The 16,683-nt window shown below is 33.0% G+C and overlaps 1 protein-coding gene across 1 annotated transcript; it reads right to left on the reverse strand.

Annotated features, from left to right (window-relative positions):
• Nucleotides 1–4,913: 4,913 nt before the first annotated feature.
• On the reverse strand, nucleotides 4,914–8,662 carry LOC123918568 (expansin-A4). The gene is made up of 3 exons (XM_045970648.1): nucleotides 8,346–8,662; nucleotides 7,534–7,852; nucleotides 4,914–5,617 (listed from the first exon to the last, which is right to left on the reverse strand). The coding sequence occupies exons 1-3, from the start codon at nucleotides 8,488–8,490 to the stop codon at nucleotides 5,308–5,310; spliced, it is 774 nt and encodes a 257-aa protein (XP_045826604.1). The 5' UTR covers nucleotides 8,491–8,662; the 3' UTR covers nucleotides 4,914–5,307.
• Nucleotides 8,663–16,683: the final 8,021 nt, after the last annotated feature.

The following is a 16,683-nucleotide window of genomic DNA, read 5'->3' on the forward strand; positions in this document are numbered from 1 at the left end:
GGGTTACTCTCAGCAACAAGGCATAGACTACAATGAAGTGTTTGCACCTGTTGCAAGGTGGGACACTATCAGAACTATTCTTGCTAAAGCTGCTTTGAAAAACTGGTATGTGTTTCAGCTTGATGTGAAAAGTGATTTTCTACATGGAGAACTCAATGAGGAAGTGTATGTAGACCAGCCTCTAGGGTATCAAAAGGAAAATAAGCAATTGGTGTACAGATTGAAAAAGTCATTGTATGGTTTGAAACAGGCATAAGAGCTTGGTACATCAAGATAGAAGCTTATTTTAATCATGAAGGATTTGAAAAATGTCCTCATGAGCACACCCTATTTGTCAAAAGTGAAACAGATGGGAGAATCATAATAGTGAGTCTCTATGTTGATGACTTGATTTTCACAGGCAATGATGAAAAGTTGTTTGCTGATTTCAAGAGTTCCATGGAAAGAAACTTTGCAATGACTGATTTAGGTAAGATGAGATACTTCCTTGGTGTGGAAGTAAAGCAAGATGGTAATGGAATATTTTTGTATCAACAAAAATATGCAGTTGAAATCTTGCAGAGATTTGGAATGTATGATTGTAACAGTGTAAGCAACCCTATAGTACCTGGAAGTAAACTGCAGAAAGATGAAACAGGACAAGCCAGCAATGCAACACTCTATAAGCAAATGGTGGGTTGTTTGATGTACTTGCTTGCCACCAGACCTGATCTTGATTTTTCTGTATGCTTAGTGGCAAGATGTATGGAAAGGCCAACTGAAATTCATATGGCTGCTGTGAAAAGAATACTTAGATACTTGAAGGGAACAACTAGCTATGGTCTATGGTATGAAAGAGGCAAAGGAGATGAGTTAGTTGGATGGTCTGATTCTGATTATGCTGGTGACATTGATGACAGAAGAAGCACATCTGGCTATGTGTTTAGTATTGGTACTAAGGCAATTTCATGGTCATCTAAGAAGCAACCAATTGTGACATTGTCTACCACTGAAGCTGAGTTTATTGCTGCAGCTAGTAGTGCTTGTCAGGGAATTTGGCTGTCCAGAATTTTGACTGTTATTGATGCAAGAGAGAAAAGTTGCATTACCATATATTGTGACAATAGCTCATCAATCAAGCTATCTAAGAACCCTGTGATGCATGGAAGAAGCAAGCACATAGATATAATGTTCCATTTCTTGAGGGATCTGACTAAGGAAGGTATAATTCAGCTAGTTCACTGCTCATCCTTTGAGCAAGTTGCAGACATAATGACCAAGCCATTGAGTTTTGAAAGCTTCAGCAGGAACAGAGATAAGCTGGGATTGTGCACATTGGAGTTGATAAATTGATTGTAAATGATGTTCAATTTAGGGGAGCAAATGTTAGGATGCTCAATTGTGTTAGTTGTTTAGTCCAATTATGTGTATAAATGTTGTTTAGTTGGTTGCTTGGGCCTTAAGAAAAGCTAGCCTGCAGCTTGGCCTGCAGCTTGCCTGCGCGCGCGTGCCTTGGCTTGAGCCCGCTGGCCTGCGTGCCTTGCCTTAAGCCTAAGCTTGTTTGTGTTTGAGACATTGCCTATATAAAGGCTTGTATTGTTGTGAGAGATTTAATGAGAAGTACAGTTTTGCTTCAACATATAAAACCAAAAATATCTCAATCTGAAGCTATTACACTCTCTACACAATACAATATGTGCACAATCCAACAAACCCACATGCGAACGTGCAACCAAATTGTAAAAAAAAAATGTGTACATGATGATGAACATCAAACCTTGATTTTTAAATCAACAAATGGACCGACTATCAACACGGTAATGAGTTGCTATAATGAACAATAACAAATTCACATCCATTATTTGCCAAGCGTCTTAGTTCAAAATTCATTGAATTGTATATCATATATCTCTAAATTACACTTAAATAGTTAAATAAATCAATTTCTTGTTAAATTTTATTTCTTGTGTACAATTTTTTGTCATTTTTTAAAATTTTATTTATTCTTTTGACAAATGGTTTGACTAAAAAATAATTGCATCTTGTAATAAGCCAACGACACCTCTTTTGTCTTGGAGACTCAACAAATCGATATGCATATGCATGGTCATGGTCATGATGCATCATACTTAATTTTTGTTTTTACCTTTTATCCGAGAGGGAAGTTAGGTATCCAAAGGCCAAAGCTATTTGTGGGAGGGGATCACAGGTTGGTATCCAAAGTTATTTGCTGCATCCATATTTATAATTTTGTTAGTAAAAGAGGTGGATGGCAGCAGTTGAAGGGCAACTCACTAGGTCGTTTTGGCGTACGTGGCTGTTGGATAGCATTAACAATCAACCCCACCCATGTGCTTCTTCTTTGATTTATTGAAATGAAATTGATTAATTAATATTACAATAAGTGTGAAATTGATTAATTAATAGAAGAATGTTAACTTGTGCTCTTAGGCTATGTTTGGATTGATGGAATGTGATGGAGTGGAATGGAATGAAGTGGTAAGTAATTAGATTCCATTGTTTGGATTTGTAAAAAATGAATGGAGTGGAATGGAACACAATGGAACTCATTCCATCCAATCCTTCAAGTTTTCATTCCCCCCAATTTGGGGTGTATGGAATGGAGCTTCACAATTAAAATATTACTATTTTATCCCTATTTATATTTTATGTTTTCTATTCTAATAAATTTGTTCCTTCACTTTTTTTTCTTCCTCTGCTCGGTGTATCTCTTTTCTTATGCATCTTCTTTTTTCTTGCCTGTGTACGTGATAGTTTTCGTTATATTTTCATTCGTGTTTTTGGCTGGATCTGTGTATTTTCCAAGGTTTCAAATAGATATATAAAAGAAGGTTTGTTTCTTATATTGTAGTTTCCTTGTCTGTAGTGCGTGTTTGTTAGCCTTTGTATATGGACCCCTAATGCAAATGTAGGACTAGTAATCAAAAGAAATGTTTCTTCATCACATCTATTATTACCATTAATAGAATTTGTGTTTCAATTGGAGTATTTTTTTTTGTCACAGTTCTTGCTAGTACAATACTTTTCCCACTCACATATTTAAATTTTTATTTTATTTTTGAAGGAGATAGTTTCTAGTAACAATAGATATACAGATATATTTAAATAATAATATTTTTAAATGAGGGTATAGTTGGTATAAAAAAGTTATAACTTGTTTCATTCCGTCTAATTTCCAAACAATGGAATGGAAACATTATTCCACTCCGTCATAGAATATCCAAACAGTGGAATTACATTTTTGTTCCATTCCGCTCCGTTCCACTCCATTCCATTATATTTCATTCCGCTCCATTCCATTTCATACCATCAATCCAAACATAGCCTTAAGGGCACATGTTAAGAAGATAAATGTAGAAAAAAATTATTGAACTTGTGGTGTATTTAATTATCTAAACATTAAATTTTTTGTATCATTAAATGCTATATTTCTATTTTTAGGTAGCTTAACATGTGTCCTTAGGGCACAAGTTAACATGTTTGTTTTTCAACGTAAGACTTTCTATCTTATGATATCAAAAAAAAAAAAAAAAAATTCTATTTTAAGTTCCTTAATATGACTCATTTGAAATAATGAGGAATAAATCGATCCTTAATTTTACATGCATTTTCATTTTAGTTCATCGAGTCTATGATTCCCGCATGCACAATCGTGGATGTTCTTCATGACGTTCTATGCTTCTTCCTCTTCCATTCCCAATAATAAAGATCGGGAAAAGTCTACATTTTTCATGCGAGTTATTAAAGTGATCATGTTTGTTAAACATGTGGAAAGAGATCTACAAACAACTCGAATAAACTATAAAGTAAACTATCTTAGTGATAAATCAAAGATTCATTTCCATTATTGCAACTATAGAGTGAACTAGATAATCGTGAAACCCAAGAACTTGCCTCGTTGAACTCTGAAGGTTCACCTTTTCTATGTTTAACCTCATGTTATATCTCTCTTGACCTGATCAAATATTATTTTTAGGTCTTCATTTTGCACCTCTGATCTTGATGACCATGTCATCCATGTAGATCTCAATGTTGTCTGTGATTTGCTTCGCGGAGACTTTGTCCACGAGTCTTTGATATGTAGCCCCGACAATATTCTTTAAGCCAAATTGCATGACATGATAATAAATGTTGGGGTCATATCCTTCATCAAGGTAATCTTTGATGCATTTGCGGGGTTCATAAGGATCTAATTGTATCCCGAATAAGCATCCAAAAATTTGAGGGTATTGCAACTTGATCTGCCATATACTAACATGTCTGTGTAATTAGGTAGTAGATATGTATGTTTGGGATAAGCTTTGTTCAGGTCAATGTAGTTTGTAAACATCCCCCACTTGCCATTGCTCTTTTTCACCATTATTCACCATTATAGCGTTGGTAGCCAAGTTGAGTAAGTTATTTCTTTGGCGAAACCTACATTTTGTTAACTTTTAGGTCTCCTCTTAAAACGATATTCTCTTTTCTCCAGCTAGTTTCCTTTTTTTATGTACTATGAGTCAGGTAATGTGATCAATAATTAGTCTATGAGAAACTACCTTTAGTAGATGCTAGAAATGTCTATTGAGATTCATGCAAATAGGCTTGAACTGCTTCACAATGTCTAGACTAAACTAATGTGGATTAATTCTCATTTGGCAATTGTGTGTCGATATTCGTTGTTCTTCTTGGACCTACAAACTCCATCCCCTTTAATTTCTCTAAACTTTGTGGCTTGTGTTCGATATATTCCGTACAACTCTTTGTAGTTGCATTCTTCAACATAAGCTTTGGCTTAGATGTGCTTATCTTCACGGTCAAGTGAGGTGTTGGTACAATAGCTTCACATTCTCGACATTTTTATTTTTTGACAAGAGACATTCTCGATATTTAAAATGTGAGTATCACTAAACTATTAAAAAAAAACAACAAAGTACTAGTAATAGTATTTCATAGTATACTATAAATATAACACCACCATCATCATAGTGTAAAATTACAAATTAGCTGCGGGCTACCATTTGTTTAGCCACTTTCAGCACACTTCAAGTTAATTAAACTCTCTAATCTAACACTAGTAGAGTAGTACAAATTCAAAGTACAACCTCACACTATAACACAATAGTATCATATCATATCAATAACAACAAAGAAAGACAAATCAACACCTAGTCACAATTAACTTGTCATTCTCACAAAGCATCCATCCAGTTAAAAAACACCAACTAAAAACAGTAAAAATAAAAATTGAGCTTTCTCAATATTAAAAAAAAAAAAAAAAGTAAAATATTAGCATGATGATGATGATGATGGCATGAAACATTACTATTAGACTCGAAAATTCTTTCCAGTGAAAGTTTGACCAAATTGCCAACTAGGTGGAGCAATATTCCATGATGTTGAAGATCGACGGTCACTACTTGAGACACGAAAAGACAGTGCCTGGCCCACCAAAACCGCGTTAGATTGCCAGTTCTGACCCCAGTTTCGGCTTAGTGGCATCCACCCGGTTCGAGTGCCTTTCACGTAGGCGTGCACGATATCTCCAGCACCTGCTACGTTGCTAATTAGCACCAGGTTAAAGTAACGGAATCCGTTAACTGTGAATCTTATTCCCCCGCGCTTTCTACATGGTACCCTGTGTAAATAAATAACAACAACCAATCACGTCATCACTTTTGACTTTTTACATTTTTTTTTTCACTTTATCTTATTTATTTATTTATTTATTTTTACACATGCTATACCCTACCATAATTAATAGTACTACCAATTTCTACTTTTTCCGTACAGTAGTTATCACTTTACTTAAGGGTCTTGTTAACTAGTGCCCCCGAGGCACTAATTAAGGAATTAACAATGGAAATAAAATAAAAGTTGTGTATTGAAAACACCAAAATTTAGACTTTTCTTCTATTGACTACACTATTTCCAAAAAAAACTTTCTATATTTAAATCCTTAACAAGTACCCCTAGAACACTATTTAGCATTTGCCTTTACTTAATTATCAAAAACATTTCATGGTTGAGTGGATATTCATATTAAATACTAGGAATGGACATAATTAAGAAGATAATTATAAAAATAATTATGTTAAAAATAAAAAAATTGATTGAAAACAAAAGGAAAATTTGGGTGGGTTGAGAAAATGGGATTGATGGTTGAAATGTGAAAATTGAGGAAACCTAAATTCTCGGATAATTTCACATATAGGTATGAGAAATTAAAAAGCAAAACACAACCGAAAGTGAATAAAAAAGGTAAGGAAAAAATGAATTAAAAAGTATAATAATAATAATAATATAATATGGTGCACTAACTAGGAAAAGATGAAAAAGAAAGAGCGTAATTTCTCAATTTGTCCCCTCAACCTCAAGTAAGCAGAAGTGTGCGTTTTGGTCAATTGAGAAATTAAATTACCCAGATAACTAGATTTTGTAACCCTACCCCACTTCATGAATCAGACACAGAGATCATGTGAGAACTGAGAAGTGCAGAGTTCTACACAACCATATACGGAAATGAATAAACTAGGGTAAATAATGGACTAGTACTACAAGCTTCTTATGGTTATGAGACTGGACTCCTACTACAACAACCAATTTCTTTACTACTCCCTCAGGTCTTATTGTTTTTTAATTCATCGAAAAATATTGATCTATCTAACTTAAACATAATCTAAAAAAATAACATTTACTTATAAAAAGTTGGATGAAGTATGTTAAAACAAAATTACAATGATGTTTTTTAAAAAAGTCTTATATATAAAAAAAAACAACGTTGTGTATCATAAGTTTATAAATATAATTTTTCAAGAGGATTAATTGTGTCGTCTAAGAAGAGTTCGTGTCGCAATTTATTTATCTTGAATATATTTTATAACCCCATCGTCCTATTTTAAAATCTATTTGACCATTTCACACACTTTAAGAAAAATACATAAATAAATGAGAGAGTTGTACGATTGCTAAACTGCCCATACATTTTTCATTACTAATAGTAATGATTAAATTGGTTGAGTATGTCACACATAAACATGGGCCCACATAAAAGGTAAAATTGGAAAAAATGATTTTGAAAGTTGTATAGGTTATTTATTTTGGGATAAATCAAAGTTAAAAAAAGATCATTTAAAATGAGACGGAAGGAGTATTATATTATAATTAGAAAAAAAATAAAGATTTTAATTTTAAAAAAGAAATATTAAATATTCATTTTGAAATAAATCAATGTATTATTTGTTTTTTGTGTCTAAAATTATATACCAAAAATCAAAAAAATATTTTACCTAGAACTAAAAGCAAAAACACAAAATCATATTTATTCTTAGAATAAATGAGTACTCTGTTTCTAATAAGAATATAACCCTTTTATGTTTTTAAAAATATAACTCTCTTGATAAAATATTTTTCCTCATTTTATTGGAGGGTTATCATCAAACTCTGAATTTTTCACATTCCTTAATTTAAAGTAGGAGGTCCAGGGTTCAAGTCCCGGAGAAAAATAATTAACATAACCACTACATTAAGCAACATAGAAGGAAAGTAACTTACCGGCGATAAGCAACGGGGACGATACCAGCGCGATACTCAGCAATCTTGAGAAACATAGGCATGGCAAGATCAAAATGAGGGCGAGGAGGGTTACACCATCCACCATTATCACTTGGTTGAGCAAAATTTGGAGGACAAAAGTTAGTTGCAGTAATGAAAATTGAAGGACTCCCTGAATGACACCATTCTCTGTCATTTGCACACTTCATCTCAAAACAAGCACCACAACTCAAACCATTGTTGAACAGAGCAGTGCTCAATGCCGCTGTGTTCACTCCATATCCTTGACTGTACAAATTTCCATACCCACATGCTCCTCCTAAAACACCAAGTCCAACAAATCAAAATCACATACATAAACATAGTTATGTTTAATTAGGTACATTGTGTTTAATTACATCACCTAATTAACTAAGTGCCAAGAGTTTAACCTTATAATCTCAACAGATAGAGTTTATGTCCTTATTAAGACGTCGCTTTAATGTTTTTCTGAAGAAGCTAAATTAGCCTACCTAAATTGGCACCGGAGAAAATCGAACTGAGACCTTAAGAAGTACACTTCCACCCGGGTCTCAAGTCAATACCACATACCAACCCAAGTGGGTTGACGTCGCTTTAATTAGTAATAATTTCTCTTAGTACATTGTAATTAGTTCGTCTCGTAATTACATACAGTAGTTCAGTTGGTAGCTACCAGAGATATTATCGGAGGATAGAGGTTCAAACCTCGAATGATGTTAGTCTAGCTACTAAACAACTGAATTTAAAAAAATTAAAAAAATTAAAAAAATAAAAGGGAAATAAGTAATTACCCATGGTGCCGGAAGCATCAGATCCACCGTAGAAAGTAGCATGAGCATTTTGCCACTGACCACCAGAGTAAACTCCTGGAATTCGAGCTTGAACAATGTACAATGAAGAGATGAAGAAAGCAATGTAGAGTATTTTGGGCACCATAACTATTTCTAGGAATTTTGGTGAAGAATGAGAAAATTAGTAACAAACAACCTACCCTTAAGTTTGATTGGGAGGTGAGAGTTGATTGGGCAGTGGAAGAGGGAGGGTGGAGTACTTAAGGAGTGGGGAAATGCTGGTTACAACTTGCATTGTAGGGGTAATTTTTGGACTTTTATTCACATTTTTCTTTTTTATCATTATTAATGGGAACTTTGTCTAATTTTATCAACAGTACTCTTTGAATAAAAAGTTAGTTTAGATACTCTTATCTAGGACACGTATAGAGCACCTTCCAATTGTGTTAAAACGTGTACGCAATTGACTGTGGACTCCACTGTTAACAGCAATTCATTTATACTACTTTTCTTGAGATTGCTACTAACGCTCTTAACATGCGCGTGTTAGGTCAAGATGCCCTTCATTATTATTTTTTTGAAGCCATTTTGATCCTTGAATGTTCAATTTGTTGTCATTATTATGGTTTCTGATCGAAGAAAAAATACAAAATAGTTTCTGATTCTAAGATATGTTAGTCATTTTAGTCCATGACATTAAAAATAATTGTTAACTTTACAAAAAAATTGATATGTCATTTTTTAGGACATGTGGCGTGCAGAGTTAGCACATTTTGTGAGACAAGTGGATGGATGATGTGTTGAGGGACCAAAATGATAATATTTTTTATAGGAAAATGTTAAACAGTGCCTCCGGGGCACTGGTTAAGCATGTTAAAATAGAAATTTTGTCTCGAAATGCGTGCATTCAATGCATCAAAAGTACAAAAAGTTGTCTTTTCAATATAAATTTTATTTTTTATTTCCTTTTTAGGTATACTTAACAAGTGCCCCGGGGGCACTGTTTAGCATGACCCTTTTTTATATACATATAATTTCTTCTTCTTCCTCTCATTTTTCTTCATCTTTTTCATACATTCATCATTTTTCAAAATCTCTTGATGACATAAATTTATATGATGTTTTTAGATAGTTTTTAGTAGTTTTATTAAGTTTTCAAGACTAAAAACATGGAAAATACTTAAGGAATGAAGTTACTTAACCATAAAGCAAATAGTAGAAGAAATTAGACAAAAAGGAGAAAAATTGAAGAACATCAGCTCAAAGGCATTGTGCCACAATGGGGTATATCGTGCCACGATATGGACAATTTATTTGAAGAAAATATGCAAAATTGAAAAAAATATGGTCCCATTGTGCCACGAAGGAAGACATCGTGTGACGATGCATGTATGTGTGACATCGTGTCACGATACATACATATCATGCCACGATAGAAAAAGTCCAAGTCCAAAGAAAAACTATAAATAAAGCCCTTCCACCACCACTATTTTTATTTTACCTGATCAAAATCGACCATGTCCGGTGGTGCTCCTCTTATGTTCCGGTGAATGAGAGGGAATTTTGTACATACAGGTGCTCCGACGCTCAAATTAGTAGGTACATGAAGCAGATGTTTTAAGAGTAAGGATCATGTTTCTAAGAAAAGATGGGGGGAAACTTTAATTCTCACATACGACACCACTAATGTTACCTTATCAGAATCTACCGCGTCCGGTGGTGCTCCTTTTTCGTTCCGGTGAACGGGAGGAGGTTTTGTACCTGCAGGTGCTCCGACGCTCAAGTTAGTAGGTACGCGAAGCAGAGGCTTTAAGACTAAGGATCACTTACCCGACTCCTCTGCATGAGAGGAGTATATGTAGCCCTTGGCACTAGATCAAGCCCTTGATGGGCATATCAATGCCATCAAGTGGCTGTCGAAAAATGATTGGAGAATTATGAAGTAAATGTTCATCATTCCGATAGTTTGTTATAACTTATAATTATGCTTATGAGTAACTAAATTTCTTAGCTTAGGTTGAGTATATGAACTTCCCTAAAACTACTTTGGTCCATGTAATTGATTATTATATTATTGTGATTAAAGTTATCACATTTAAGTAGAGCTTTAAAGTGATTATATATATTTTTACATTTGAGAAAGTAATTCAAGTAATTTATTTCGAGAAGGGAAATTTTTTCCTTCGAGAATGAGGGAGAAATTTTCCCCGGGTGAAGTTTGAATATGTGGATAAAATTTTATTTTCCATCTAGTGGATACTCCGTATAAAAATAATATTTTTATGGAGATATCTTAAAAAATGAAATATATAAAAATTATTACTCCCGTCTCTAAATATATTAATATACATATCTCGAATTACTGTATTTTAAGTGTGGGTGCAAAGATTTGGCAATATCATTAACATAAAAAAAATAAAACCAAGTTAAATAAATATTTTTATTATGAAAAATTTAAAACTCTTTTAGTATGTTTGAATAATGTATCCAAATTTTTGTGTCCTTACAAAAATAGCTCCTCAATTTTTTATTTTTTTTAACTTTTACCATAAGTTTATTCTGATTCGGAGGTAAATCTAACATTAAGTGATTCCAGCCCCCTCCCGATCGAAATGGGCACCTCAATTATTTGGAAGAGCAAGAATAATATAACAATTTTATACTTACAATATATTTCCTTTAATTTTAATTTTTATTCATTGAATCATTTATGTATTTACCATATGATATGATAGATTCATCTAATCACCAACTTAAAAAATAAATTTTTTCTTATAATAAAAATTAATGGTAGCATTTACAAGTCTCAACATCGATCTTGTTAAAAATTGTAAAACCAATTTCTTTTTTAAGTATAATGTTCTGTTTGGAAAGACACATAAACTAGTTTTTAGCTTATAAGTTTATTTGGCTAAAAAAACTGTTACCAAACAGATTTTTAATAAGAACTTATAACTTATTTTACTAGCTTATTGCTTATTTCAAGTAGTTTATGAACTTATACTAACTTATAGCTTATCATCTTTTCTTCCGACTTTTTCCTTGCCATCTTAATTGAACAAAATTAAATATTAATTAAAGATAAATTTTTTATGTCATTTTATAACTGCTAATAAACACTCCTATTTTTTTTTTTCGAACAAAGCTTAAGTCAAAGGATACCGGATACTTTTCCAACTACAAGCAGGCAAATAATAAATCTTGATCACCCAACAATGGAAAAATGGTACTCAGCTCAGGGGTAATTTGGAGATTGGGAGAGATCAGAGAAGCAGGAAAAATCCAACAAAACACATAGAAGGATTTAGAATCCAACGTACGAGAAGGGTGGGTCCTCCAGGAGGATTGTTAATCCAGCAAAACTTAATATGTCCCCATAATCATCGGTTATTCATTCCGTAGATTGGGTATACTATTCATCAGCAGTGTAATCGCAATGACAAATTTAAACAATGAGAAAACAGGATACACATAATTTTACACCATCTGGTAATATTTTTCATCAGTCTTTTTTGTCTTATAGAGCTGTTTTTAGATCACGATGAGCCGATAACTTTTTATTCGAAATCAGAAGTTAGTGTCTGGTGACAACTTTCTGGATCGAGTTGGTGTCTTTTATGGTGGCTTAAAAGTTGAGGGGTGCCTTTTTTATTATGAGATTAGGAGGTGGACCTCAATTAGGTGATATTTGTTTTGGTGTTATTTTCGACGTTCCGTATGTATACGGCGTCTTATTATGAGATTTTTTTCTTCATGTACCCCCACTTTTTTTCTTTATTTCCGTAATACCTCTGTTTTTTAAAAAATTATCGTAATACCCCTGTTCTAGACAAAAGTTGAAGCTGCGCAGGTGCCTGCACATGGCGGAACTGAGAATCACGCCATGTTAGGGTGATGGCGGAAACGTCAGTCACGCCATGTCAGGAGGATGGCGGAAGTCACAGTTCTGCCATTGACTGATGGATGGCGGAAATAAGAGTTCAGCCATGCTAAGGAGATGACGGAACTTGCAGTCACGCCATTGACTACTGTCACGTATGAGAGAACCAGTTTTGTTTTTTTTTATTCAACTCTCATATCATTCTATAAATATTACACTCTACACTTCCATTTTTCACATACTAACTTCATCTTCTTCATTTTAATTTTGCTCATTCACTTTTTACACTATTTATTTTATAAGAGATGACATCTTCTTCCAATGTTCGTGACAACGGTTTATCATCAACGCCTCTGTTTTCTGTGAAATTTGAAGGCCGCCAAAAACATTTTAAATTAGCGATTGACAAATTAAGTTCTCTTTCTGCTTTAAAGAGTAAGATTTGGAAGTGCAGTTGATGTTTTCCTTTATTGAAAATGAAAAAGAACCACATCGTTTGTATGCGACCTTAAAAAAAATTGGTTAAGTTGTTGTATGTGGTTTATTTTTTATATGATGTCATTTTTTTTATGTTTTATGTTTGTGTAATTTTATTAATGATGTAATCCTAAATTTACCAATTTTATTTTATTTTCTGATTTCATATGAATGTGGAAAATAATATGTGTGTTTTGTTGCGAAATTTAAAATATAATATTAATATATTTATATTCATAATAGAAACACGTACATAAAAAATTACATAAAAAATAAAATAAACTACGGTTAATCAGAGTGTCCGCCTGCATTAGGACATTCTCGATAGTTATGACCCGGCACCCGACATAAGCCATAGCGGAACTCTTTTTTTTTCGAATTCGTCCATTTCAGTTCCAATGCATGTCTTTTTTGGACGTCCTCTCTTGGTTCTTTTCATATCGGCGCGGGGCAAACAATGTCACCTACATAATTGGGCCACAAACTCTTGCTTCGAACTACCGGGAAGGCCTCGTCATACCCAACATTTACAGTGCCAACTCTGTACACGTCATCAATGAATGTTTCATAGGAAATGTTAGCACGATTACATGCGAACAAGGCAAATGTAAAGCTTGAAACTTTCCACAACAACATAACTCTACCCCACAACAACAACCATTTACCCAACATCCGATGTCAATGTCATATAGTGAATCCGATTTTGTGGCCCCATTTCCACAAACGCGGAATTTTTTCGACTTCGACCACGCCAACTTCGAATCACCGGGAACTCAACGTTTCAATGAAACTTTCAGAAATCTTTACCAATCCGGTGAATCTTCACAACCCCAACCAACCCAACAAATTCCTTAGGAATTCACGTGGGCAGATTTATTGGGCGATTATTTAAACTCAACGTGGGCTCAAGGTCAAGGTTCGACGTCGGCTCCGGTTCAAGCCGACACTCCAGCAACCGACTCTCCAGCCATACAAGCTATAAATTTTCTTGGAGTAGATGAGAATAATCCAGACCAACATGTAGAATTATTTGGAGTTGGACTTCGTCCTCGTAATCGTCCCAGTTGTGGCACTGATGGACACAAATAGTTTTAGTGTGTATTATTAGTACTATTGTAATAAAATATATTTCACAATTTATATCTTTATTGTGTTATTAATTATATTAAGTTTTTTTAATTAAAAAAATGCCAAAAAAATGCCAAAAAAAACCTAATGTCTGTTGAGGACTGGACGCATGCACTGAAAATTATACAGTCAATGGCATAACTCTGATTTCCGCCATCCATCAGTCAATGGCAGAACTGTGACTTCCGCCATCCTCCACATGGCATGATTGACGTTTCCACCATCACCCTGACATGGCGTGATTCTCAGTTCCGCCATGTGCAGGCCTACGCAGCTTCAACTTTTGTCCAGAACAGGGGTATTACGAGAATTTTTTTTAAAACAGGGGTATTACGGAAATAAAGGAAAAAAGTGGGGATACAGGGAGAAAAAAATCTTATTATGCAGTTCCTTTTTTATTAGTCTCTATTTGTCTTATGCAGATGCCTGATTAATAATATATTATGTATGATGGTGTAAAATAATTTTATACACTCATCTATTAAATTCACTTTATAGGTTTGTTATTATAATATAACCTCAAATATTAATTTGTATGTTATGGTTTAATTGAATCCATGTTTTACATTGTTGATGTATATAAATTAAATCCAATTAAATTATACTGACATTGTATATTTATTAAATTTTCTTAAATATTTTTTTATGTGCATGTCTAAATAATTTAGATTTATAATTGTATTTGGACTATGCAAAAATTATCGGTCATCTATATCATCTGAACCTCTTAAGCCACAAACACACAGCAATGAAGCTTCATGGTTAAAGTCAAGGTCCAAACAAGCTTGTTCACACTTTTGTTTTACAAGAAAATTGCAATTTAAGTGTGTTCGGTGTTCCTTCCTTCCCTCTTCCTCATATATACTGTATTACTATTTACTAGTACTAGCATATATAGTAAAGCCTAACTTTTTACTTTACTTGCTCAGAGTATTATTCCTTATTCAAGAGTTAATTTGTTTTTATTGTTTTTAAGAAAGAATAAAAATGTATTCTTATGTGTTTTCTTGTGATGATAACTCATGGTGTGTTTGTTTCAAGTTTATTAATTTATTTTTGGGAATAATTTTTTTGGAAATACAAGAATGAATTTTTTGTAGGGTGACGTTTGTTTCAAGTTATATTTTTATATTCACAAGGATAAAATGATAGGAAGATGCATTTTTGGGTATGCTACAAGTTTATTAGTAAATTTTCTTTTCGGGTATAAAAGATTCCCGGAAAAAAAAATTCTAAAAAATGGGTGGAAAAAAAAAATTCTCCCTAAATGCGTGAATAGATTTGTGTATAATTAATTATCAATTAATCTCTATTATAAAGGTTCGGAGAATATTTGAGTGTTAACAATATATATATATATATATATATATATATATATATATATATATATATATATATATATATATATATATATATATATATATATATATATATATTACCCGTGTGATGCACGGGTGTGATGCGATTATTTTTATTTTACAATTGCATAAAACTGAAACATTAAATATTATCAAAATAATAATAATAAAATAGAGAATCCGAGATTCAAAAGATTTATTTTTCAAGAAGAAGTGATGTGACATTGTAAGTGAGTGGTTAAATGAAGAAATATTATTGGTTTAAGGATTATGGTTTACTTTACATGAGTAACAGAACAACTATCTAAAATTTATATATACAGGAGTAATAGGATATATCTCCGCACAACATATAAATTTATTTCAAAACACACAAATGATTGGATGAAAAGAGATGTGGCAAAATTTAAGTCACACAATTGACATATAAATAGTGACAGAATTAGAAAAACTCAAATAAAACAAATAAAATTAAAGGGTACATACCTTTTAAAAATATTCCAAAGGGACATATGTGAAGAGCATCAACCTCACAGTTCAGTTCTTTTGAGTAAGAGATGATGACCCAAAGCCTAAAATAAAAAATTATAAAAATAAGTATATCAATAAAAAAAATGAATAAATAAAAAAGTAAAGGAAAGGAAAGTAAAACAACTATTACTGTTATTTAATTTGTATCATAATAGAATATGAATACACATATACAGTAACACTTAACTAAACCTATAAATGGACGTGCAACACAAAAGTTGAATATATGATCTGCAACAAACAAAAAATGTCAAATTCTCTTAATTTTATTTGTTATGCAAAAAGTTAATTTTTGCAAAAAATAAAATAACTACAACAAATCATGGTTTTAGAGGTCTGCACACCATTGACAATTTGGGCTGCACTAGATTTCTCATGGTTCCATCAAAGATTTGCTCACAATTGTTTCATTCTCCTTGGAACATACACCAAGTAGCAGTCCCTCAATTGAATTAAACCGAGACATTCTGTCATTCACCACCGATTGCAGCCCTGGCAACCTCCCACATTCTGCACTCTTTTAGAGAGCATATTGCAACAAACTCCTATGGCAGTAGCAGATCTTAGTTAGGACTAGGGGATGCAATCGCCACCCCAATTGTTTTAATAGATATGTATATGTTTTGTTGTATACACTATATGTGTTTATTACTAAGCAATTAATGATGGCGCAATGGCGATATAACAATTTTGTAGTTTTAGGGATTAAATGCACCGGAAGCCTTTTTCTATTTTCTTAGGCGAAAATGGGGAATGCAAGGGTTAAACTCAGTCTGTTTAGCTTAAAATCACAGCAAAACTAACAACTTCAACAGTAAACAAATTTTGCCTTAGATTGCAATAGTGTTGTAAATGTTCTTTATATTTTTAGCCTACTCAAAAATATCGATCAAGGTCGGCCAGGGTCCTAAGGTAAAGGTGGATCTATGAGAAATGAAGTTATAAACTTGATTCGAACAATCAT

Source organism: Trifolium pratense, linkage group LG3 (assembly GCF_020283565.1).
Source record: "Trifolium pratense cultivar HEN17-A07 linkage group LG3, ARS_RC_1.1, whole genome shotgun sequence".
Classification (NCBI taxonomy): Eukaryota; Viridiplantae; Streptophyta; class Magnoliopsida; order Fabales; family Fabaceae; genus Trifolium; species Trifolium pratense.

What these genes read in the sequence shown, in the direction of transcription:
- LOC123918568 (XM_045970648.1), bottom strand. Translation starts at nt 8,490, where the DNA reads ATGGTGCCCAAAATACTCTACATTGCTTTCTTCATCTCTTCATTGTAC. An exon ending in TGATGCTTCCGGCACCATGG is followed by an intron (nt 7,853 to 8,345) that starts GTAATTACTTAT and finishes TTGGTGTTTTAG; the next exon opens with GAGGAGCATGTGGGTATGGA. An exon ending in GTCCCCGTTGCTTATCGCCG is followed by an intron (nt 5,618 to 7,533) that starts GTAAGTTACTTT and finishes TTATTTACACAG; the next exon opens with GGTACCATGTAGAAAGCGCG.